The sequence below is a fragment of the Nannobrachium achirus genome, assembly GCF_963921795.1.
Source record: "Nannobrachium achirus genome assembly, chromosome: 12".
NCBI lineage: Eukaryota > Metazoa > Chordata > Actinopteri > Myctophiformes > Myctophidae > Nannobrachium > Nannobrachium achirus.
The window spans coordinates 35,996,357-36,020,246 of record NC_137832.1 but is presented as its reverse complement, the minus strand read 5'-3'; the positions used below and the strand labels follow the sequence as shown (position 1 = coordinate 36,020,246).

The 23,890-nt window shown below is 43.6% G+C and overlaps 2 protein-coding genes across 2 annotated transcripts in view; one reads left to right on the top strand and one right to left on the bottom strand.

Moving 5' to 3' along the window:
- snx2 (sorting nexin 2) overlaps positions 1–10,987 on the bottom strand; it is a 34,950-nt gene extending 23,963 nt beyond the window's left edge. The window contains exons 1-4 of the mRNA XM_080739143.1: positions 10,759–10,987; positions 3,429–3,531; positions 2,522–2,682; positions 1,612–1,678 (exon numbers count right to left, since the gene is read on the bottom strand). Of these exons, the coding sequence (XP_080595269.1) occupies positions 1,612–1,678; positions 2,522–2,682; positions 3,429–3,531; positions 10,759–10,857 (430 nt within the window). The 5' untranslated portion in view covers positions 10,858–10,987. The remainder of the gene's footprint in view (positions 1–1,611; positions 1,679–2,521; positions 2,683–3,428; positions 3,532–10,758) is intronic.
- A 513-nt stretch (positions 10,988–11,500) lies between these two features.
- Positions 11,501–23,111, top strand: rnf214 (ring finger protein 214; the record flags this gene model as incomplete). Its single annotated transcript, XM_080739179.1, has 7 exons — positions 11,501–11,647; positions 11,755–11,839; positions 15,644–15,861; positions 16,459–16,592; positions 18,965–19,193; positions 21,119–21,322; positions 22,002–23,111. Exons 2-7 carry the CDS (start codon positions 11,761–11,763, stop codon positions 23,109–23,111), a joined length of 1,974 nt encoding a protein of 657 aa, XP_080595305.1. The 5' UTR covers positions 11,501–11,647; positions 11,755–11,760.
- Positions 23,112–23,890: the final 779 nt, after the last annotated feature.

The following is a 23,890-nucleotide window of genomic DNA, read 5'->3' as shown; positions in this document are numbered from 1 at the left end:
GCACTATGCGTCCATTTTTTGTTGACTCATGTGGCATACGTGATGTCAGAGCCTTTTATGAAGTGATGTCACAATGAGTCAGCGCTTGCGCTGATTTCCTCCGGAAAAGCCTGATGTCAACAATCAGCCCGCATAAGGAGATTCCAAACGTTTCGCACCGGTTCGGGAAAACCGTGCGTCGGGTCGGGTCGAGGCCCGGCACTGCACTCCGTGCCGCGGCGGGGAACGCGCGTGCCGAATCTGAAGCCGGTGGGACGAACGGTTCTCGAGATACGCGGATTACAGACACACACGCAGAGACTTCTCGCATTTATAGATAGATATACGGAGATATCTGTCTATATATGCCCATATACTGTATGGAGATCTCTGTATCTGCCCATATGCCCATATATGGAGTTCTCAGTCGTATGCCCATATACGGAGATATATGTCGGGTCGAGGCAAGATGCCCATATATGGAGATCTCAGTATACAGAGATATCTGTCGGGTCTAGGCCCCTGTATCTGCCCATATGCCCATATATGGAGATCTCTGTATTAGTCTGTGTCCCTTTTATGCCTATATACAGAGATATCTGTCTATATATGCCCATATACTGTATGGAGATCTCTGTATCTGCCCATATGCCCATATATGGAGTTCTCTGTCTTATGCCCATATACAGAGATATCTGTCGGGTCGAGGCAACGCCCGGCACTGCCGTGATGTCACAATGAGTCAGCGCTTGCGCCCGGCACTGCAGTGATGTCACAATGACCGATTTTGCGCCGATTTCCTCCGGAACAGCCTGATGTCAACAATCAGCCCCGCATAAGGAGATTCCGAACGTTTCGCGCCGGTTAGGGAAAACCGCGCGTCGGGTCGGGTCAAGGCCCGGCACTGCACTCCGTGCCGCGGCAGGGAGCGCGCGTGCCGAATCTGAAGCCGGTGGGACGAACGGTTCTCGAGATACGCGGATTACAAACACACACGCAGAGACTTCTCGCATTTATAGATAGATTATACCAGTAAGACGCCTAAGGGCGAAAACGACCTCATCCAGGACAGAATTCGCACAGGACGGAATTCATTATTAATATATATCAGACCAGTTACCCATATAGTATGGAGATCCCTGATACCCATGTATGTAGATCCCTGATAACCATATTTGGAGATCCATGTATGGGCATATTGGTTGGATCGGCGGTTCGACAAAACATTGTGCAAGTACAGTAACGGCAGGGGAATCAGCTAAGAACATAGGCAAAAATCTGAGCTAGCCGTTTGCAAACGTTGGAGTCTGTGGAACCAACCGTGTGCTGTGAGACCCCAGACATGCTTACTCGGTTACTCGTTATGTGAAAGTCCTATGACGTCTATGACGTCTGACATCATACATACAATCCCTTTTATGCTCATATATGGAGATCCCTGTCTGTAGAACCAACCGTGTGCTGTGAGACCCCAGACATGCGTCTGTGCGTGTCAGTATCTGTCTCCCAGTCCTTGTCCCCTTTTATGGGCATTGGGATTTTCGAGTCGATTTTCGACACATAATGTATGTATGAACATACATATGTAGGGGGACTAAATAGGATGTAAGAGTCAATATCATGTGTACTCACCAACTTTCTCTGGGTCAGACACTGCTATTTGCATGTCAATCAAGTCTCCAATTTCTTCCTCTTCAATCTACACAGAACAATAACAGCATTTTACTTTGAATTAGTAATTAAAGCATAATAAACCTCAGCTTAGCACGAGACAAGGTTCCTAAAACCTTCAAATTAAATGTTAATAAATCCCTGGGTGTGCTGGGTTAAAAAAGAAATTGGTTTATACAAGTCCATTCCTGAGGATTGTGCGCACCCAACTATATGCAGGCTTTTAGTTATGCACTCGGTATGCATACAGTAGTTACACTTTTGTAGAGGCGCTCATTTCATCCTATTGACATGTGGTCAATGGTGTTTACGAGCCGGCATCAAAGCGTGTCAATCTGCGTTGCCGTTGTGTGAGTGGCGTTGTGTGTGTGTGCGCGCGTGTGTGTGTACTGTGACTGTTAGCCCCAAAGCTAAGTCAAAACAATAAAAGGTCACTAACGCCTGTTTTTAATATGTAATAGCCCATTGTCATTAAAGGCTTTTAAACTATTCCTTGCCTTGGAGTGTGCTTAAAGAACTTCCCTTGATGGATCCCCCGTTGACATCTTTTCTATTTTCTTTATGTGATGACAAATGTTGTATCCATAAATATTTTATTCAAAGTTTGGCACCAATGCAATTGATTTTGCATGAAGAATAAGGCATTCTAATCATGTGAGCAGGCTTTGGTCCCATGAGTCTGCTCCCGGGCAGACGTGATTTTGAGTGTACTGTACGTCGTCCAAATCCACGGACCAAAAAAAAAAAGATGAATGAATCAGAGCCTGAATGTGGAAAGTACAAATGATGTGCAAAATCGAGCTTAGTCAATGAGGTCCACTGTCTTTGTGAAAAGAAGTGTAAGTGAGCAGGTCAAAGTGTGTCTGTGTACCTCATCAAAGGACGTGTGTGTGAACAGGTCATCGTGATCCAGCGTAAGGCGAGGCGTGATCACAGAGGTGGGCGGGGTTATGGGGGTAATAGCGGGGGAGGGGCCATCAGACAGGAGGACGTCCCTCTCTGGACTGTCCAATGATACTTCTTCTGTTGCTTCTACAATCACACACACACACACACACACACACATGCGCGCGCGCGCGCAAATAGGTTAGGTCAGAAGTTCGTGTTCATGCGCCAGGGACGCAAGTGTACAGTACTAGAGGTTCGCGGGCCTTCGGCCCGCTCAAATCTGGTTAAAAAAAAAAAAGAAAAAAAGTTAAAAAAAAAAAAAAAAAAAAATTGGGGGGGGAACTATTGTGGCGGAACTATTGTGCCGCAGCGCACGTTTCCGGTCGGACATATTTGACCGCCGGACGCACTTCCGGTTAGGAACTCCGTGTGCCACGTGATCAGTCCTAGCCAATTGGAGTGCTGCATTTGGTCGTGTGGTGACAAATAAAAACCGCTGGCTGCAGTTTACAAATGTAATATAAGATGCATCTCTGCTGCTGCTTTTGTGCGTGTGTGTGTGTTTAGTGTAGTTGAGACTGTGAGGGGATGAGGAAGTTACAAACTTTAGTGTACATATGGCATTCCACAACAGATAGAATACAAAAATAAATAAATACAAGCGCTAAGACATTTTTTAAATCACTTCTGAGAACACAATAGTCTGATTTCTCCTTTTACTTTTGGCATTATCATTTTTTACCAGGACTTCTAGTTTGTTTTTCAGGCCTGTGTAGAACGTGTGTATGTATTGTTATTTGACAGTAATTAGCTACCGGTATACATCAATATAATGAGACTGTAAATAAGCTCTGTGTGTGTGCTTGTGTTTGCAGTGCACATGCGTGTACCTGCAAACAAGTCTTCAGGGTCATCATCAAAGAGTGCATCCTGTTTGGGGCCATTAGAGTTGCTACTGACATCCTCTGGGGGCAGACTGGCAGGCTCTGACTCCTAACACACACACACACACACACACACACACACACACACACACACACACACACACACACACACACACACACACACACACACACACACACACACACACACACACACACACACACACACACACACACACACACACACACACACACACACACACACACACATTACTGTAGGTCTTGGGACAGATTTCCACCAAATTCAAGATTCATAGATCTGTTTCTGGGTAACTTCAAAAATGGTAAAAATGCTATAAACCTTCTTGATCCCAGAATAGTTTTGGACTTAATCTGTGTTTGAGGAAAAGGCTTAGCTTAGGACTCATTCCAGACAGTAACCATAAGATAACGTCAATCCTCCTGGCTCCCGGTTAGTCAAACCAAGGTTATAGAAGTCTACCAACTTGTAAAATAAAGTATGTTATTCACCAAGATTAATGAGTGTTGAAACACATTCTGCTGCAGCACCAGCAACACAATAGTAAAGAATACAAAGGTCAGGAGGACCATCGTTCTAGGAATTAAGAGAGAAGTGCCAGGAAATATGACACTAGAAGTTACAACTTCTTAGCAGATTTTTATTATTACTTTTATTATTTTTCTTTGACTGTTCAGTGCATGCAGGTCACACAATAAAAAGCAGAAGTTGCACAACAACCACATCTGTATGTGTGCATATTCCAGTGAAACGCTCTACTCCCTGCGGGCCATGTCTCATCGTCCTGACTTAAGTTAACCACAGATCATGGCACAAGCCCTGCTCCCTTCCTGACAGCTAATAGATATACAGGAAACACAATCACACCCTCAGATCTGCTCTTCCACAGAACATCCCTGATGCAGACCACAGTTGAAACGCTACAAGAGAAACGTATACTGTAACATTCGGAGCGTCAAGTTTATCTCTTAGTTAAAATAACAAATGACTGTAGTGCAGAAACTGACTTGTAGAAACTCAAAGTAGGGCTGGCTGGGCGATGACTTCAGATCATCGCGATTATTTCAAACCTTTGCCTCGATTACCATTAATGAACAATTACCAAAAGCAAAGGTTTTTTTTTCTTCTTTTTAATAGATCTACAAGCTCACAATGAGTCTTAATGTGATGCGTTGTGAGCTTGTAGATCGGCGATTTTAAGATATCATATCGTCGTTGTTGGTGAAAACCCTGTATGTCCAAAACCGTTCGTTTTGCATTTATCATTTTAAAAATGAGTTAAACTAGTGAAAACTAGTGTGTGCTTGTAGATCAGCTGTTTTCACTACTTTTGCGCGACGGCCTTGTACGATGAAGCAGGGCTTTACTTTGCGAAAGAACGCACACATTTGAAACTTGGAGATACAAGGTTTCCACCCGGCAACGACGATATGATTCATAACTAAATTCCTTGCTTCCGTTTCCTTGCTTCTTTGTTGTGAATATACCTATATGACCAAAATACTTGTTGGGTTCATATAAGGATTCCAGTTGTCAGAACATGTTGAACTGGCCTGGGGTAAAGAGTTAGGAAGGAAGATGTGCTGCTGTAGAGAGGAAAGGACAGAAGAATGAGCTGAGAGGACAGAATAAAAGAAAAGGATGAACGGAGGATGTGAGGAGTGGAGGAATGAGTGGACAGGAAAGGAGAGGATGTGAGTGATAATAAAGAGTTGCTTCCTCTTTCCTTACTCAGCCAAAGTGTGTGTGTGTGTGTGTGTGTGTGTGTGTGTGTGTGTGTGTGTGTGTGTGTGTGTGTGTGTGTGTGTGTGTGTGTGTGTGTGTGTGTGTGTGTGTAGCCATGCACATTTTATATATTATATTTATTATTATTATTATTTTAATTATATGTAATTAATTGTGCATCCCTGCAAGCATGAATTTCCAGTAAATCTCTCATATCAGATAACCAGGAAGTGGCCAACCTATTCATTTTAGCTCTTGTCTGACCATTTTACATAGACATTTACCAGAGCCATTGTACTGAAATATTCCTGTGATCCAACTCCAAGCAAAACCAAGAGAGAAGAAACATGAGATTCCAAAGGGTATGCTAGAGCAAGAAAGGGACACCACAGGCCTTTGGACGCACTCTCTCAGGTTAGTTTATTGGCATCATTGGTCAGCAGACGGTTTTACAGACTGCTAAAGTGTCAGAGTGGCTGTTATGGTTTGTACTACACCGTAGGCATAGATTTATGGATGCACGATTAATCATTCATCATATCGGTATTGACCAATATTTACTAAATAAAATGAAATATTGGTCAAATCAGCATTGGCAAAATAAACCCCATAGGCGATATTTTCTTTTATAATATTTCTGTTTGAATATGAAGCTGAAAAGGCCTTTTGTGATGATTGAAGGATGCAGATTCAGATTCAGATTCAGTGTTTTCCAGGGAAGCTTTCAAAATAGAACAAAGGATATATAAAAAATAAAATAAAACATAAAGAAAACAAGTTGGAGATAAAGGTTACATCTAGACTAACCTCGCAGGCCATCCCGAGCTACGTCATCACCAATGTGCTTCCTTTCTCGAGAGGGTTCCCAGTTCGATCCCAGGCTCCCCCAGAGTTAGTGTTTAAGAGTCCTTGAGCAAGACTCTGAACCCCTAGTTGCTCCTGGTGAGCTGGTTGGTGCCTTGCATGGTTTCCTCCGCCATCAGTGTATGAAAGTGTAAGTGAATGGGTAAATGCAATGCACAATCTCTGTAAAGCCCCTTGGATAAAGGCGCTATATAAATGCACCATTTACCATCTACCAGTGTGACACTGTGACATGTTTTTTTTTGTTTTGTTTTTTTGCAGAAAGGTGAATGGTTTGGTGGTGAGTAGACAAATGGTCCCAAAACGGAAATCCTAAAAAGAACATATGTCCATCAGAGCTGCCAATGAACCTCCATCACTTTAGTTGCCTAACTGACATAGCAGACTGTCTGAAATTCAATTTTTCGGACAAAATCATTGCACAGGCTGCAGTGCAGACCATGGAGGAAAAAGTGTCAGGTTAAAGCCAGACACTGAAATCTGTGCTGTTAATTTAACTATGGCGACAGATTAATATTACAGATCTGTGTAGGCAAAACCCCACTTTAGCACAACAGTCCACCATAACGCCAGTGCTCCACTGTAGCTTAGACGTTGTGCCGGCGTAAAAAAATAAATAACCAGGGTGAATTTTGAGGTTGGACGCCGTCACCAAACGCACCGCAACGTCGGCAATGGAGCACCCTTTATTGATTAAAAAGGGAACATTCCCTGCGTCAACACCAGCATGACACGTGATGGCTGCAGTGGAACACTGGCGTAAAGCTTTTGTACTGTATTCATGTAAGTAGGATACGTGTAGAAGGAATTCACGTGCAGCTCCAATATATTGTGTTTATTAGACTCAATAAGTTAGGGAGCGTACTAACTATAAAAGCCCAGACTCACTCATCTGATCACAAGGAAGGAAGATGACAGACCCATTGACACAAACTGGAAAACCACTGACAAACGACCTATACTCATACACAGTACACCAGAGAAACAGCGATGTCAGTGCAAGAACAGTGCTCAGGCAGTGGGACAGAGAAGACAGAATACTGGCGTGTTCTAAAAACAAGGCTTTGTGACTATGTGTTTGTGTGTGCGCAAGTGAGAGATGTTGATTAACTCACATACCTGCCTTAACTCTTCTTACCAAAATAGGCCAGCCTTACTACTAAATTCACTTAAAAAGTATTTTATTTTGTGTTTTCTATGTACAGTATCCGTTATGACAATATTGGACAACATATATTATTCTTATTCGTGCGTCCCGACTCCCATTGCAAAAAGGTCAACCACGGCCCATCCACAACCCTACACCGAGCAGGTTGCACGATGACACCCAAACATAATATGGATATGGACTTTTCAAGCTTGCCTGTCTCATGATCACAGTGAGCATCGCCATATATCTGTCAATGTGTGTGTGGAATAGGGGGAGAGAGTTGCGATTGCAATGTTGTACAGAAGAGATATGCCACTACAAACATTTCCACAACTAAACTTTACGGTCCATGGTGTGACATACATCATCCACAAATCTGGCCATGTCTATTATTGCATGGCATTCACCTTCTGCATAGATATATGATTATTTTCCATAATAACATGTAGAAGGAGGAAGGACAGAGTGGGCAGTAAGGAAGGGAAGAGAAAGGAAAAGACAGAACAAGAAGAATCTTCATTGCCACAAATACTCTGTCCAGAACTGGTGAAAGTGCTTCCGGCATAATACGAATGACAGATCTCTATAGATGCAACCACATAAAGCAGAACAGTAATTAGCCCCTGAGCAACACCGTTTTGCACTGGATACAATGATAGACGCCCAAAGTGTGACCATGACTAGGGAGCCAATACATGAACTGTAGCATGCTATGTCAATAAGTAGTGTCTAAACTGCTTTTTATCATTTATTACAGGGTGTATTACTATTAGCAACAGCTACATTCTGTCAGATGTATAAATAATAATAAATAAATACACTTCAAATAACTTCACTAACATTGTCAACAGTCAAAATCTCTCTATTGGAGATAGGGGGAGACCAGTGAGACCACCTCCAACCACTGCTACAGATGTGCTAATGATATTAAGTACAGCTTGATTAAAAGAATGCTTTCATGTATTTCTATATTGTAGCTTTAACTCTTAATAAAAAAAACAAGTCTCTATGTCTCTCGAACACTCACCCCAAAACATGATTTACGAGACTGTGGCAGCTCGTGACAACCAAAGTATGGATGCATGTGTAATGACAACGAACAACAGATTCACACGAAGGAAAAAAATCACACCCGTGTGAACTGAGCGGTGGTCGTGGAGGCTGCGCAACAGCAAAACAAATATATATATATATATATATATATATATATATATATATATATATTTCTACCACTTTTTCGAGTCACGTGTTCAAATACTGGATTCTGATTGGCTAAATTCCGGAGGTTATGAGAGGACAACTGCCGCAAAGACTTGTCCGAGATCAATGCGCCTCAGTGTACATCCGGGGACTTCAGGAGGTAGTCGGAACACCTTTCCCCCAACCAACAAATGAAGGTCGCAGCGGTCCTATGTTTACTAACGTGCGTACTATCGTCGCCGATTTATTTGGATCCAATGCAATCCGCCAACTTTAAAGCCCCTTTTCTCTGAACCTATGACTTTCTGGAAGCGAACAGCCTCTATTTACAGCCGGAACGGTGCTTTTAACTGACGTTAGCTTAGCTGTAAGCTAGACGCATGGATTAGTATGGAGTTGGCGCCATCTGTTGGTGAGTAGAAGATGTTGTTGGTGGAACTATCTGCTGTCTCGCGGAAGTTTTATAGGCAATAATGATTGTAACTTAAGATCCTTGCAAGTTACAACTATGTGTTTTCTTTCATGTATAAGGGAAAAAGTGGTAGAAAAGCTATTTACCACTCGGGGTCGGACATTATGCTCTGATAATGTCCTGTGTTAGGGTGTTATCGGACTCGGCTTCGCCTCGTCCGATAACACCCTAACACAGGACATTATCAGAGCATAATGTCCTCTCACTCGGGGTAAATTGCTTACATATATATATATATATATATATATATATATAAAATAAAAAATATTAAAACAATATTAAACAAAATATTAATAATAAAATGCATGTGACTCAGGCCGCTACTGGTATCCATCCATCATCCATCCATCATCCATCCATCCATCCATCCATCATCCATCATCCATCCATCCATCATCCATCTATCCATCTATCTATCCGTGTGTGTGTGTGTGTGTGTGTGTGTGTGTGTGTGTGTGTGTGTGTGTGTGTGTGTGTGTGTGTGTGTGTCTGGCCTGGACAACAGCGCCCCTCCCTTAACATGTGTGGTCAAAAAAGGTACTGTAGGCTACATACAGACAGACACGGACGGAGACAGACATACCCCCACACACGGCCACGTATAGGAGCGTTGTGACCACCGCTCAAAAATAGCTTAAGTAGCGATATGCTTAGGGACTTCACTCTATGCTATGGGGTCTGGGGTATATGGGGTCTTACGGTGGTTAGGGTTAGGGTTAGGCATTTACTGAGGTTAGGGTTAGAGTTAAGGGCTACGCACCCATGGGGTCTACAGGGGGAAACTGGACATGGACAATTCTTCAAATAGTCCCCAAGGCCAGTCATTTGGGGTCAATATAAGTAGGAGAAAAAAGGCTATACGGTAAATATTTTAGTCTGGACTTTTCCTTTAAAAGGGGCATGAAAAAAAGGTGTGATAAGGTTGTCCCAATGTGCAAGTATAGACAGTAGTCAACTGTAATGTCAATGCTTCATTGCTACACCTAAATCCAACCCACCATTTATGACTGATTAGCTGTAGCAGTGCTGCTACATCTCAGTACTATAAGGTTAGCCTTATGCAGCGGCAGCCTGCCATACTTTTATACCCTTCTATTAATAGCTTTTTTGGTTTCATTCCCCTTTAGATATCAGATATATTAGATATATTATTAACTAAGCATGCACTTGTGCACAAACAACACTTAGGCCTATGTCAGGGCAGAGGTTGACATTTTGCTATGCACCGTATACAAACAGTATTTGTACAACCAGAGAGCTATTTGTTTCCACTCTTGTGGCCAAAATATACATTTGTTGTGTTCCGTAAGCTAATTTGTGTTTTAGGTCCATGCCATTCTAACCCTTTTCTCAGCCCATGTTAAACTTCATACTTGGAGAGGCTTGGTCAAGGTACATACATAGCATTTGTTTCGAGCTAGAATTTGTGGACACAAGGAATTTGTGGGGAGGGTCCCTCTCCTTCTGAGATAATCAGGGGTCTGGGCACAGACTGCATTTAAAAGCAGTTCACATGAGGTAAGACTGACTGGCTGGCTCTCTGCCTACCTGTGACTGACTGACTGACTGACTGTCACCTGACCTGACACAGTGAAACCCGGAAGAGGGCAAAATACACACACATTCTGCGTTTTAATCTAATGCACAACTGGGCATTCCATGAAAACACTCTTAGCTGAAATTACAGTGTGCATAGTGATATATCATCTGTTTTATTCTATGCATTTGTAACTCTGAGGGTGTACAAATGTAACCACCCTTCGTGGGGTCCATTTGGTTGTATGGTGTAAAGTTATTACTCTCAGCGTTGAAAGGATGTCAGTGTTTATATATGTGTCAGATGAAAGCATCACGCCCAGTGGTCCCCTCACCCACACCCACTCCTCACCTCCTGTGTTGTGGCCGGCTCTGGAAAAAGATCTTCCCCGTCTTCTAGTTCCTGGAAGTCGGTCTGCTCCGGTGGGGGATCCCTGGCCGTGTCCGCCATCTTCAGTGTTCACTCCCTTGGCTTCGATAACAACAATAATATGCCGATCGAGAATACAGTCGATAGGGAGGAGAGAAGATGAGAGAGGAGAGAGGAGAGGGGAGTCAGTCAGGAGGTTCTTCTCCCACTGCTGTCATGTGACTTCTCACACAGGAAAGAGGTTAAAGTGTAGATCCCAGTGTCCGAAGGGACAGCCACGTTGTGAAAGAACATAGTTAAAACAATATATTTATTTTTATTATTATTTTTTTGTAAGGCGTATCTGAGTACCTAGAAAAGCGCTATATAAGTTCGATATACGTAGTAATAGTATTATAATTGTTGTTGTTGTTGTTGTATTATTATTATTACAATTATTATTATTGTTGTTGTTAATCTGGTATTGCACTTTTCCACAGAATATACAAATGATGGCGATCAAAGTCGTTTATAAACAGTATCCTCCCATTGTTCTATCATTTCTACTCGGCTGTGACAGACTGTCAAGTGTCAACTAGCCAATGACAGCGCGGACGTCACCCTGGGCTATGGGATGTACGCGGTTGCGTCGGTTTGTGATTGGAGGGTTTCGTGCGGATCCTGTTCTTCATGATCCTGTTCCGCCTGTTCCAATCATTTCCGTGTCAAACCAAACCCCTGTTGTTCGTGCTAGCGGCACGTAGCTGATAGTGTTACTTACTAGAGCTGTAATAGTAGTTATTGTTATAAGACGACGACCGAATAACAACGTTACGTGGAAGAACGCTGAACTGAAGCCTTGTTCCTGTTTGTTCGTCAATTTATCATTTTGGTGAGGCGCGTGAGTGATTTAAAACTTACACTGGGGGTAACGTCAACTCACCGCTGTGTTGATACCAGACTATAACTTTACTTTTCGTTTCGTTTCTGTTCAAGCAGGCTGGTATGGACGGTGTTGGAGAGCTGGTCACAGCGATGACTTCAGGAGGTCCTCATGCAAACCTGGGGAATCATTTAGGACGAGGTAATCAAAGTGAATAAGGAATGTACTTCGTAATGGCCGCCATGTTGGCTCCAGATTACTGCTTCCTTTGCTGCATTTGGAACTGTGTGATGGGAAGTGAAGGGTTGGTGTGATGGTCTGCATGCACGTCACCACCATACTGCATTTTGTTTAATGGGGTTCACTTTGTTTCACGCACTGTTACTTACTGCAGAAGAGACGTGGAACTTGGTGTACATAGATTCGATTTAATTTATAACATTAGTCCAGGTTTGCACTTTATTGCAGCAAACTACTATTCAATTCAATTTTAAATTCAAAGGAGCTTTATTGGCATGAGAAAACATAGGTTTACATTGCCAAACCAAGTGTTGAAATATGATTAAAAAACTGTTGAAAAAGGGGATCGTATATACAGTTGGAGGGGGGTACTACAAGATGCTATCTGCATCTAAAAGTTGCAACACCCACCATTGAGAGCCCATTCATCAAACAGACCAGGCGTTGGCTGTAACCATTTAGCATCGGGAGGCTCTCTCCATTCCGACATGTCGCCACTCCGAAATTGACTTCTTATTGTCGGAGTGGCGACACTCCCATAGGGGTTAGGGTTAGAGATAGGGTTAGTGTCGGAATGGAGACATGTCGGAGTGGAGAGATGCACCCTGTAGCATCACTATACACATTTTTGCCATGTTAACTTGTCATGTGCTTATTGCGACCGTAAGGTCGCAGTTTAGTATGAAAACCTCCACCGGCCGTCCGTCCGTCCGTCCGTCACACACGTCACACCTTTGCCCTGCTCAATGTATACATGTAACGCCTGATACTGAGGTGATGTGTCACTGTGACATCACAGATACTGAGGTGATGTGTCACTGTGACATCACAGGTGAGATCGCAGTGATGTCAGATACTCAGAGCAGGGATCTCCATATTTAGGCATAAACAGGTGACATCACAGTGATGTCAGATACTCAGAGCAGGTATCTCCATATATGGGCATAAAATGGATTCTGTTAGGGATCTCCATACTGTATATGGGCATAAAAGGGATTAGTGATGTCAGATACTCAGAGCAGGGATCTCCATATATGGGCATAAAAGGGATTAGTGATGTCAGATACTCAGAGCAGGGATCTCCATATATGGGCATAAAAGGGATTCAGATGGAGATTCAACTTCAATGAGTAACAATGGCAAACTGTCAACTGCCCGTATGTCTTGATAATTGGTAAAACAAACTTTTGGCCTATTTGTGGCTTATCATCACATCCAACCATCTTAAGATACTCAGCTAGTGGGGAATGCTCTCTTCCCTGGTGAGAATTGCCCCTTTATATAGGGCTTGTTTGTGTATTGTATGACATCACGCCACATCATCAGCTGTGGACTCTGTGATGTCATCGTATCTCCATATATGGCCATCTCCGTATATGGAGATATAAGTCGTCCATGCCCAGGTATGGGCTGGTGAGGTCAGACTTTGTGTGATGGGTAGGTTATCTCCATATATGGAGATTCAACATTCCAGGTGTAACTATGGCTGCCCGTATGACGTGAGAGGTGGAGGCTGTGATATTTGTGGAGATAAGCGACCAACGGTCGCTTATCTCCCGATTAGGGAGTCTTACTGGTTGCGACTGTCAGGGAGCAGTTTACTATGAAAACCTCCACCGTCCGTCCGTCCGTCCGTCCGTCCGTCCGTCCGTCCGTCACACCTTTGTGACCATCAACAAACGTCACACCTTTGTTGATGTTTAAATCGAAGAGTCTTGGTCAAATACTTCTGTTGGTTTCTGCACTGATCATTTATACAATTCAGCTGTGTTTGCTCGTGTCATCATGATGAGGTCATAAATCAGCCATGCCCAAATATAGATTTTACGGGTTTACATGCTTACTCAGTTATTCGTTATGTGAAAGTCCTATGACGTCTATGATATCTGACATCATCATACATACATTCCCTTTTATGCCCATAAATGGAGATCCCCTCTGTAGAACCAGCCACTGACATCACTGTAATGTCAGGGGAACCAAATCCCTTTTATGCCCATATGGAGATCCCTGTGATGCCAGGGGAACCAAATCCCTTTTATGCCCATATATGGAGATATGGAGATCCCCGTGTTGCCAGGGTAACCAAATCCATTTTATGCCCATATATGGAGATCCCTGTGATGCCAGGGGAACCAAATCCCTTTTACGCCCATATATGGAGATCCCTTATGTCATCAATATTAAGCCCATATCTGTGAATATCTTTGGGTACCAGATGTCTCCATATATGGTTAAATGGTCCGATATACATCACTGGCCAGAAGACCAAGAAATGGTGCAACCTCGCCCTTTGCTTTTCTCCCTATAGGCATCTTACTGGTAGGTAGTTTAATGAGGAATGCAGTATGGTGGTAGGTAGGTAGTTATGGCCTTTGATGTAAGATTTTCACTTTCTAGGATAACTATATTTGCTATTCCCAGATGATGCCCTTTTAGGGTACCCCTCATGCCCATATATGGAGATCCCCAGGCTTTACTAATTAACATAAGTTTTATGCCCATATATGGAGATCAGTGTCCCAATGTCATCAGATATATGGGCATAAATGGACACAGGCAAACTAGATGGGCTGTATGGATATCCAGATGTGTGATGTAAGTGTTTTATTCCAAATGTGGCACCCCACAGACATATTTCCAGAAACAAAATCCCTTTCATGCCCATATATGGAGATTTCTGATGTCATCAATCCCAGGCCCTGTAAAAAACATGGTTGCTATGGTATGAGCAACTTATGTCTCCATATATGGAGATTCAACTTCAATGAGTAACCATGGCAAACTGTCAACTGCCCGTATGTCTTGATAATTGGTAAAACAAACTTTTGGCCTATTTGTGGAGATAAGCGACCAACGGTCGCTTATCTCCCGATTAGGGAGTCTTACTGGTATTTTACCTACAGTAAGTTTAAAAGTTGACCCACCGTTTTGAAGTGTCATCTGAAAAATGTCAATTAGTGTGTTAACATTACTAGCCCTTACCCGTTCAAAGATATGAGCTCCAAAATGATGTGCAGTGTGTGGGTTATGGGATGTGCACTGTGCATACAGTATATGAGGGATGGAAAGTAACTTTAACTGGTGCTTGCATGATAATAGATAATATGTAGGAGCATCAATGTAAGAAATACCCGTTTCGTTTAATGGCTACCCCCCAGCCCGCCCGCCCACCCGCCCACGCACACACCCGCCTGCCTGCACACACACACACACACACACACACACACACACACACACACACACACACACACACACACACACACACACACACCCTGAGAGAGAGCTGGTTAAACATGTTGCCTCATGCTAGATGCAGAATAGATGAGCCTCAAGCTAGATGCAGAATAGATATAGATACAGCATAAAAATGCTAATATACAGCATACGATTTGTGAAAGTGACAAACGGCCTTCACAGTTATGTCAGGTGTGTTCATATGCTGATGGTGATGCGATTTCAGATCAATTGCTCCAGCCACCGAGGAGAAACGCTGTGACAGACAGACACTCACTCACTCACTCACTCACTCACTCACTCACTCACTCAGACATTCGCAAAATTATAGTATAGATAGACTTGTTGCTGCAAGTCTACTCTATATACTGTATATAATCACATTTAAGTGTTTAAATTGTTACTCCTCCTCAGCTAGTGTGAAGTTTAGACATTAACCTCCCTTAGAAGATTATGTGGGAATGGCTTTCAATTATTTGTGACAACTTGGCCCGGTTTGATTTCGCTCTCCTTACTTTCCCCTCCTAGACCCTGAGGGCGGCCATGTCAACGGCCTAATGTCAGAGATCGGCGTAAACACAGACGAGGACTGGGAGGGACAGATTAAAGCCATGGAAGAGTACGGGGTGGGCCTGGAGAAACAGCACAGCACTCTGCTCACACAACAGGAGCAGGAGGAGGCAGAACACGAGAAAACCAAACATCAACTTCAGCAGAAGAAGGTGGAGGGGAAACGCCAGCAACAAGTACGGATCACTCCATTCTTTCTCACACGCACCCCCCCCACACACACACACACAGGAACGTGCAGAGAATGTTAGAGAGGCAGGGGCTGGAATCTCCAAAAGGGCCTTTTCGTGGAAGCACCAAAAATAGCAGACCTCCAAGCTCACGCTGCGATGCGTTGTGAGCTTGGAGGTCAGCTATTTACAGTGTGTGAAACCACACTGAACTAAGTATGACCAAGTCAATACTGGAGATGTGGCGTAATAATGGCATGGATTTCTACACAGAGGGCAATTCTTTCAACATAAGATGCTGCATTCAAGTTCAGGAGAGTTTTGACAAGGCAATTCTATTGAATGCTGCCTTCAGGAATGGCATGGAAAGAGGGCATTTGCATTTCTTTCACCATTGTAAAAATTGCATTTATGGTCTGGAAAGGGCAGTTTTTACAGACAGATAAAAGGGCAGGGGCTCAAGCCCCCTTTGACACACTGACACACACACACACACACACACACACACACACACACACACACACACTCATGTGCATGCCCATACATGCTGTGGCAGGTTAACATCCAGAGAAAACACTTAACATTTTGCAACTCTGTCCCAAGGCCCTGATGGATAAACTGGACTCTGTACGCGTTAAGCTCCAGCTTAATAACTCCAAGGCCAGCAGGAAGAACTTCCTAGCCAAGAAAGAGGAGCTGAGCACAGAGAAGGCCAGAGCAGAGGAGGAGAGGAACAGGTAAACACTCCATCAATGATTTTTAAGATGCAGTACTTTATTCTGTTAGTTGATATAAGAAGTGGGCATTGCTTCTCTAGTCCACTGGTTTATTTCTTGTTTCCTAATTATTATTATTTCAAAACATTATTAAAAAAATACATAAAAACTAAATTCAATGATCCCCCCCCCCCCCCCCCAGTAATTTCATAAAGAAATCAAATAAATTCCATAAATTAGAAAACAAATGTTTAAGAAGTAGTGAAAATAACCGAGCTCACAATGTGGTGCAGATTGACGCGTTGTGAGCTTGTAGATCTGTTATTTTCACTAGTTTGGGTTCCAGGCAAAGGTCTAATTTTTCTTTTGGGTCTTGAGCTTAAATAGTTTGGGAACCACTGCTCTAGTTCACCCCCAAAATTACTTTTTTCTATTGATTCACACCTTAGAGAGTTCAATAATATGTTTTTTGTATTTGTCGCATTCCTAAGACAAAAAATTAATTGATTATAGTAAATTTACCCCAATTGATTTCCGGATGGGGACCCAAATGCATTGAACTCAAGTCTCCATGGCATGAGTAATCATTAGGAAAAAATTCAATTCAAGTCATTTTGGGGGTGAACTACTTTAAAATATGTGAGGGAGTCTTTCCTGCAAGCTCTAGCAAACAAGCAAAAATAACAGACCCCACTCCTGACATAATAGGGAGTTTAAGCAAGGACGGCTACGGCAGTCCGCTCCGGTAACCGGAAATGGATCAGTGCTCCATAGATAAACCTGCTTGCCATCTCAGCCCATCCTACTCCGGCAGTAACTACCTTTCTACGTAGTGGCTACAACGTCTGCTGCATAGACGCGTCACCATGGGTTGGGAACCCGTCAAGGATCACTGACGTCAAAGGGCCGATTCATACTCTACTTTTAGAGCCGAATTTATTTCGGTTCTGGGAGTAACAAAATCTTGGTGGCACCGAACAGCCGAATTAATGACGGTTCCCGCCCCCCCTGGATTTCTTCTCCGCTAGTCCGTCCCTAATATTTTGTCAATATATTTAGTCTTAATTGACTCATCATATCTTAGTTTTTATTTAGTTTTGTCAGTGAAAAAGGTAGTTGACAAACAATGTTTCGTCATAGTTTTAGTCACAAAATCGTCATAAATTAACACTGCCTCCAAGTACCTTGATAACAGGTTCTGCGTGGAGTTCTACGTGATCTCCAAGTACTCGAATTGTGTCACTCAAAATTAAAAATGTGCCAGAATTGTGAATGTACCTCAACAACCAGGAAATGCATGGTTGAGAATGTGGAACTCCTTGTCTAACATTCAACATTCTTATGTAATCCATGCATGTCTAAAAAGCTACTTCTTGCAGATTATGTCTTTGTTACATCAGCGTTGTTTTTGTGAAGTAGTTATTTGATTAATAGATTAACCTCAACAACCAGGAAATGCATGGTTGAGAATGTGGAACTCCTTGTCTAACATTCAACATTCTTATGTAATCCATGCTTGTCTAAAAAGCTACTTCTTGCAGATTATGTCTTTGTTACATAAGCATTGTTTTTGTGAAGTAGTTATTTGATTAATAGATTAACCTTAATAGAAGTGTTAAACATTGCTACTTGGCGTAGGAGACAGATGGGTTGGGAGAAAAGTGCTTTGGTGACTACAAGTGTCAAATCCAGAAATAAGCTGTTGGATTTGTCCGTAGAAATGCAGCTTTTTAACACTTTAATGACAGTTTTTGGAATAAAGGAAAAGGTGATATATCGGTATTGACCACTGAACATTGTTTAGGAAAAAATGAATCTGTTGCACTTTAATAAAGCATTGCCAGAAATGTATACACATGAGTACTTCATGCCCTGAGGCCACAGTGGCCTTAATGCCCCAGCTGACTGTAATATTTTCTCCTCTGTCTCTGTCTTGTCAATATGTAGACACCTGTCTCTTTCTTGTCATATAGACATGTGTATTTTGTCCCCATTTTTAAACCAATCCAGTATTTTTGATATGTGAGGGGCTGATCAGATTGTAAATACCAATACATCCTTAACCCTTACAATTAAATTAATTATTTCAATGGACTAAAATCTTGTTTTATTTGATGGCCTTCCTGCCCTGGTATTTGGCCTTTTTGTGCCCTCAAAAAATGGACAATACCAAAGGCCAAGTGGCCTTGCCCCTAAAATGACGAAATTGCAGGCCTGGTAAGTTCTGTTGCGTAACCGTCTTGTTTATGTTATTATTGGTAGGTGCATAAAATTAGGTACTCATAAAATCAGTACACCTCTGCCCCACAGGCTTAACCTGTTGCCCCTCTCCCCTCTTGTCTCCTCTCACTTCCTCTGCTCACCCCTCCTCCATTCTTTCCTCCTGCTGCCAGGCTGTCTAAGGAGCTAGAAGAGAGTGAGAAAAGGCTGGTGCTCCTGGAGGAGGAGCAGGCTGAGGAGAAGCAGTCATGGGAAAAGGAGTTGGACGAGCTGAGGAAGGAGATGGAGAGGGTGCAGAAGGACGCCAAGGATGCTGAGGTGCTTGCCTTGCAGGACGAGATCACAGCCGTGGAAAAACACAGAGAGGTGACCATGGCTCGCATCGATGCCTGGCTCAAAGAGGTGCGATTCAGTGGCAAAGAGGCCAACAAGTTAACATTGTCATGGGTTTGCATGTTTTTAAGACAGTGTCTTTATGTTTCCATCCAGTTGGCAATCAAAGTAACATTTTAAACGATTCATAGTGATTTACAGGCAACATTGTGAGATACAAAACATAAAGATGTGGCTGTTACTGTTATTGTAATTGGTATAAAGTAACTAATGCATGTAGGCCTGGGGCGGTATGGACATTTTGTTACCGCGATTACCGTCTTCCCATTTACCGCCGGTACTGCGGTAATTACCGCACCCCCGTATCTATTAATTAAGGTTCGGCGATAAGCCAAAATATTGCAATCATCTTCCCAAAAGTCGCCTCTCCACAGTGGAGAGGCGACACAGCCTGACTGCCCGAGTTATACTTCTCCGTACAGCACAGCGGGTCTGGCTTTCAAAGGAGCAGATCTACAAGCTCACAACACATCGCATCCGCGACGCGTTCTGAGCTTTTAGATCTGCACTCGGGTTACCATAGTAACGTAGGCTAGCTACTTGGGCTTTTCAGACACAAACAGCTGTGTGAACAAACCAGAAGAGGAAGGGTAGTCAGATCGTGTACAGTGATTCTGTAAACTCACGTCACGTCTCAACTCTCAAATCGCAGTGATTGAGTGCTGCTATATACAGGTTTTAGTTACAAGACTTGACAGAAAAGGTTATAAAATCGCTGACGCGCCGCCGGACGGGGCACAACGTGCGACGCGGTGGAAAAAGTAAAATAGTTTCATTTTCGGTTTTAGTCCACGCAGCCCGCGCTCCGCCAGTAATCCGTATGAATAAAAAAAGATATGCCACAACACAAGGTATGTATTAACATCCTTGTGTCGAGTGGATTACAGAGAAAGTTTATGCTGCTCCGTCATAGAGTTGTGCTCCGTACTCTACTCCCCTGTGCACTGTGTGCAGGTCTGTGTCTGAGTGACGTATGTGGCTTCCAAAGTGTGGTACACGGCCCAGAGCAGAGTGGCATGGAGCGCATGCGGTCCTCGCTTCTCCCCCGTTTTAAAACTCGCTTGTTTTCCAATAAAAAATAGACCTTTTTTTTGTCTTTTTACCACGGTAAGCACAATGACACTGCGGTATACCGCGGTACGGCGGTTACCGCCTCCAACCCTAAATGCATGTTTATTACAAAACATGCATTAACCACTTCAGCCCTGCATACGTTTCAGCCATTTGAAAATATCCGATCTACAAGCTCACAATCCGTCGCATCGAGCTTGTAGATATGCTATTTTCAAATGATTTCATACATTTACAAACTTGAAACGGGACATTCTGCATAAGGCTGCAGCCACACCAAAATACCTAGAGTGGAATCCGCCAATGCATTTCAATGAGAATGGAGCGTTTTTTGCAGAAATCCTCTACTGGCATGAAACCGCTCCATTCTCATTGAAATGCATTGGTGGATTCCACTCTAGGTATTTTGGTGTGGCTGCAGCCTAATGAGTACTTTCTACTTTTGTTACTTTAAGTACATTTTGATACCAATACTTGGGTACTTTTACTCAAGTAAATGTTGAATTCCAGACTTTTATTTGTAACAGAGTATTTCTACATTGCAGTATTGATAGTTTTACAAGTAAAAATGTGAGTATTTTTCCGCCATTGGTTAGTGTTGTATTTCTCTCCTTTTTTTTCCTTTTTTTTCTTTTCTTTTTTTTTCTTTGTTAAGAGATTTTTGGGGGCTTTTTGGGCTTCATTCATAGATTCGCAGTAGAGACAGACCGGAAACGGGGAGAAAGAGATGGGGAGAGACATGCCGCAAAGATCGCTGGGAACGGGACTTGAACTCGCGATGCGCTGTCAGGCTACACGTCAGCCTAGGTGCCTGGACCGCTGGACCACCGCCCAGGCCATTATTGTATCTTCCTGTGTTGCAGGTGGGTCAGTATTTGAATGTTCTGAGAATGGACCCCTCGCCACCGCAGCGCCATTTGAGACAGGAATGGGAGAAACACGAGAGCCTGGTCAGGAACAGTCGGGGCCAGCTCCAAATCACCTTCCAGGAAGTCCTGCTGCAGCTCCGAAAGGGCAACGAGGTTGAATCCAGGATCAACGTACCGACTCTGCCGCAGACTCCCATGGTAACTTGCATGATTGTCTGCCGGTCGTGAAATCTCGATATTTCGACGTCCCATTAGTCCTACTTAGGGTTAGGTTTAGGCATAGTTTTACTGAGGTTAGGTTTAGGCATAGTAGCATTCACCAGCGTCAGCAGGTTAGCATTTCACCTGGTTAGCATTCACCAGCGTCGGACGAATGTCACGTCGAACTATTGAACGTCGTAATAACGCTACGCTCCCCTGCCTTACTCTGTAGATTATCAGTGATAAATAATACAACGAAAGACCACAAAGAGGTTTTGACTGCAATCTCCTACAATGAGGATTATCAACGAAGGGTTCGCAAACCCAGAGGGGGAATTTGCCACTGCCAGCTAGGGGGTTTGCAAAATTGTAAGGAAAATAGGATTTTTAAAGTTATTATTCTCTACAAAATTGTGGTTGTAATGATAACGAATTAGAATTGTGAATTGAGATGGAGTCTAAAGTGAGACGGTTGTAATTTGTAGCCTACCTTTTTTAAACTGCAATTAAAACATGTATTCCTATTGAGCAAAAAAGTAAATCGTAGGGAGCACTTCAATTGGACCTTTGGGAAAGAAAGTTTGAGAACTCCTGTCCTGAATGAAAGCATTTATTTTATTTTATGTTGTATGTCGGTAGACTTGGATCTAATGGCTCCTCTCCTTGACTCTCATAGGTGGATCTGATAATCAGTCAGATGCGGCCGCAGCCAATGCCCCGCCCCCCATTCTTACCCTATCAAATGGGGCCTCTGCCTCCTAATATGGCTAACATGGGGTTCATGCCCCGGCAACGTCCCCCCTTCCCACCCCAACCTTATCCATACCAACCTTATCCCCACCCACACCAACCCTATCCACACCCGACCCAGCGCTACCCACACCTTAACCAGCCCCACCCACACCCAAACCAGCCGCCACACCCACACCTGAACCAACCCCACCCAAACCAGCAGCCACACCCAAACCAGCAGCCCCACCCACACCCGAACCAACCCCAGCTACATCCAAGTCAGCCACATCCGAACCAGCTCCACACAAACCCAAACCAGCCCCACCCACAACCAAACCAGGCCCACTCGTACCAACAACAACAATTACAACAACAACATCTACAATTCAGACCCCAGATGAGAGTGACCCCACCACCCAAGCTCTCTTCCTCTCCTGTCCAGACCCTCCACCCTGCTACTCCATCCCCCACACTTCCATCTACTCAGCCCCCCACCCAAACCCTCCACCCCGCACCCACCGCCACATCCACCTCCTCCACCGCCCCACCCGCCTCTGCTGGAAAACTGGACAAGCTCCTGGAGAAGCTGGGGGTGAAGTTCCCACAATACACCCGGGCCCAGCTCATGTCTGCGCTCCAGCAGATCAAGAGCTCTCGCGGCACCATGGCTGGTCTGTCCATGGAAGAGGTGGTTGAGCAGGTGGGGCAAAAACTGGCTGACAAACCGGCACCGGGCCCCATCAGCAGGCCCACCGCCAGTGCCACGACAGCAGCCAGGGGCTTCTCTGGACCCCAGCACTCCCCAGGGCCCATTCAGAGGCCCACACACCCACCTCAGAACCTCCACAACAAGCCTGCATACACCCCCTCTCCACCTCCCTCCCCTCAGCAAGCTGCCACCACCACTAGCAGAAAGCTATGTCTGGTGTGCCAGAACCAGGTGGACGCAGAGAGCCAGCAGCCAATGAGTTGCCCTCACATTGTGCACAGGGACTGCATCAGTGTTTGGCTCCAGACCAGTAAACAGGCCTGCCCCTTCTGTCCTTCCAAGTGATTCAGCGATGAGAGGATGATGTGTTCTATATCAGTGGTTCTCAAACTTTGAAATCTGAGGGTCTCCCCTTAACCTTGACAGTGTACAAATGGAACCAAATGGACCCGTTGGGGTCCATTTGGTTCCATTTGTACACTGTCAAGGTTACAGAAGTTTACAGACTTGTACGGGTCAATTTAGACCCCCATAAAGGAACCTCGAGAGTCCCTGAAATCCACTTTGAGAACCACTGTTCTATATCAACAACATGATGCCGGTCTTTAACAAGACTCCACAGTTCACCAGGAGGTTCACTAGAATATTATTTGCTCATCAGTATTGTTGAATGCCAGATGTGAAGACATTAATGTAACAGTTATACAATATTAATAGCCTTTAATCCACATTGAAATTGACTCAGGTTAAAATTACATTATTATTCTTTTTTTCTTCTTTTTTCATGTTCTAAAAATGATAAGTTATAGTGTGGGATAGTGAAGCCAGACCTATTTGGGTTTTTGTGTAAATGAGTATAAAACTGACATACAATAAAAGTTTTTTGGGCTTTTTTCCAAGTAAAGATTGGTAATGTCTAGTTCTATCTGCAGCAGTGTGCCAGTACTCACAATCACGTGAACTTTATATGGGGATTAGTCGGGGACCCACAGGCCCAAAAGCTCAAGGAATAGGGTTGAACCTGTGATGTCATGCCATACTTTTTATTTCTGTTTTATCTATTAGTTTGGTCAATAAGGTCCACAGAATGAGAGGCCTGCTCTACCGGAAACGTGTATATATAT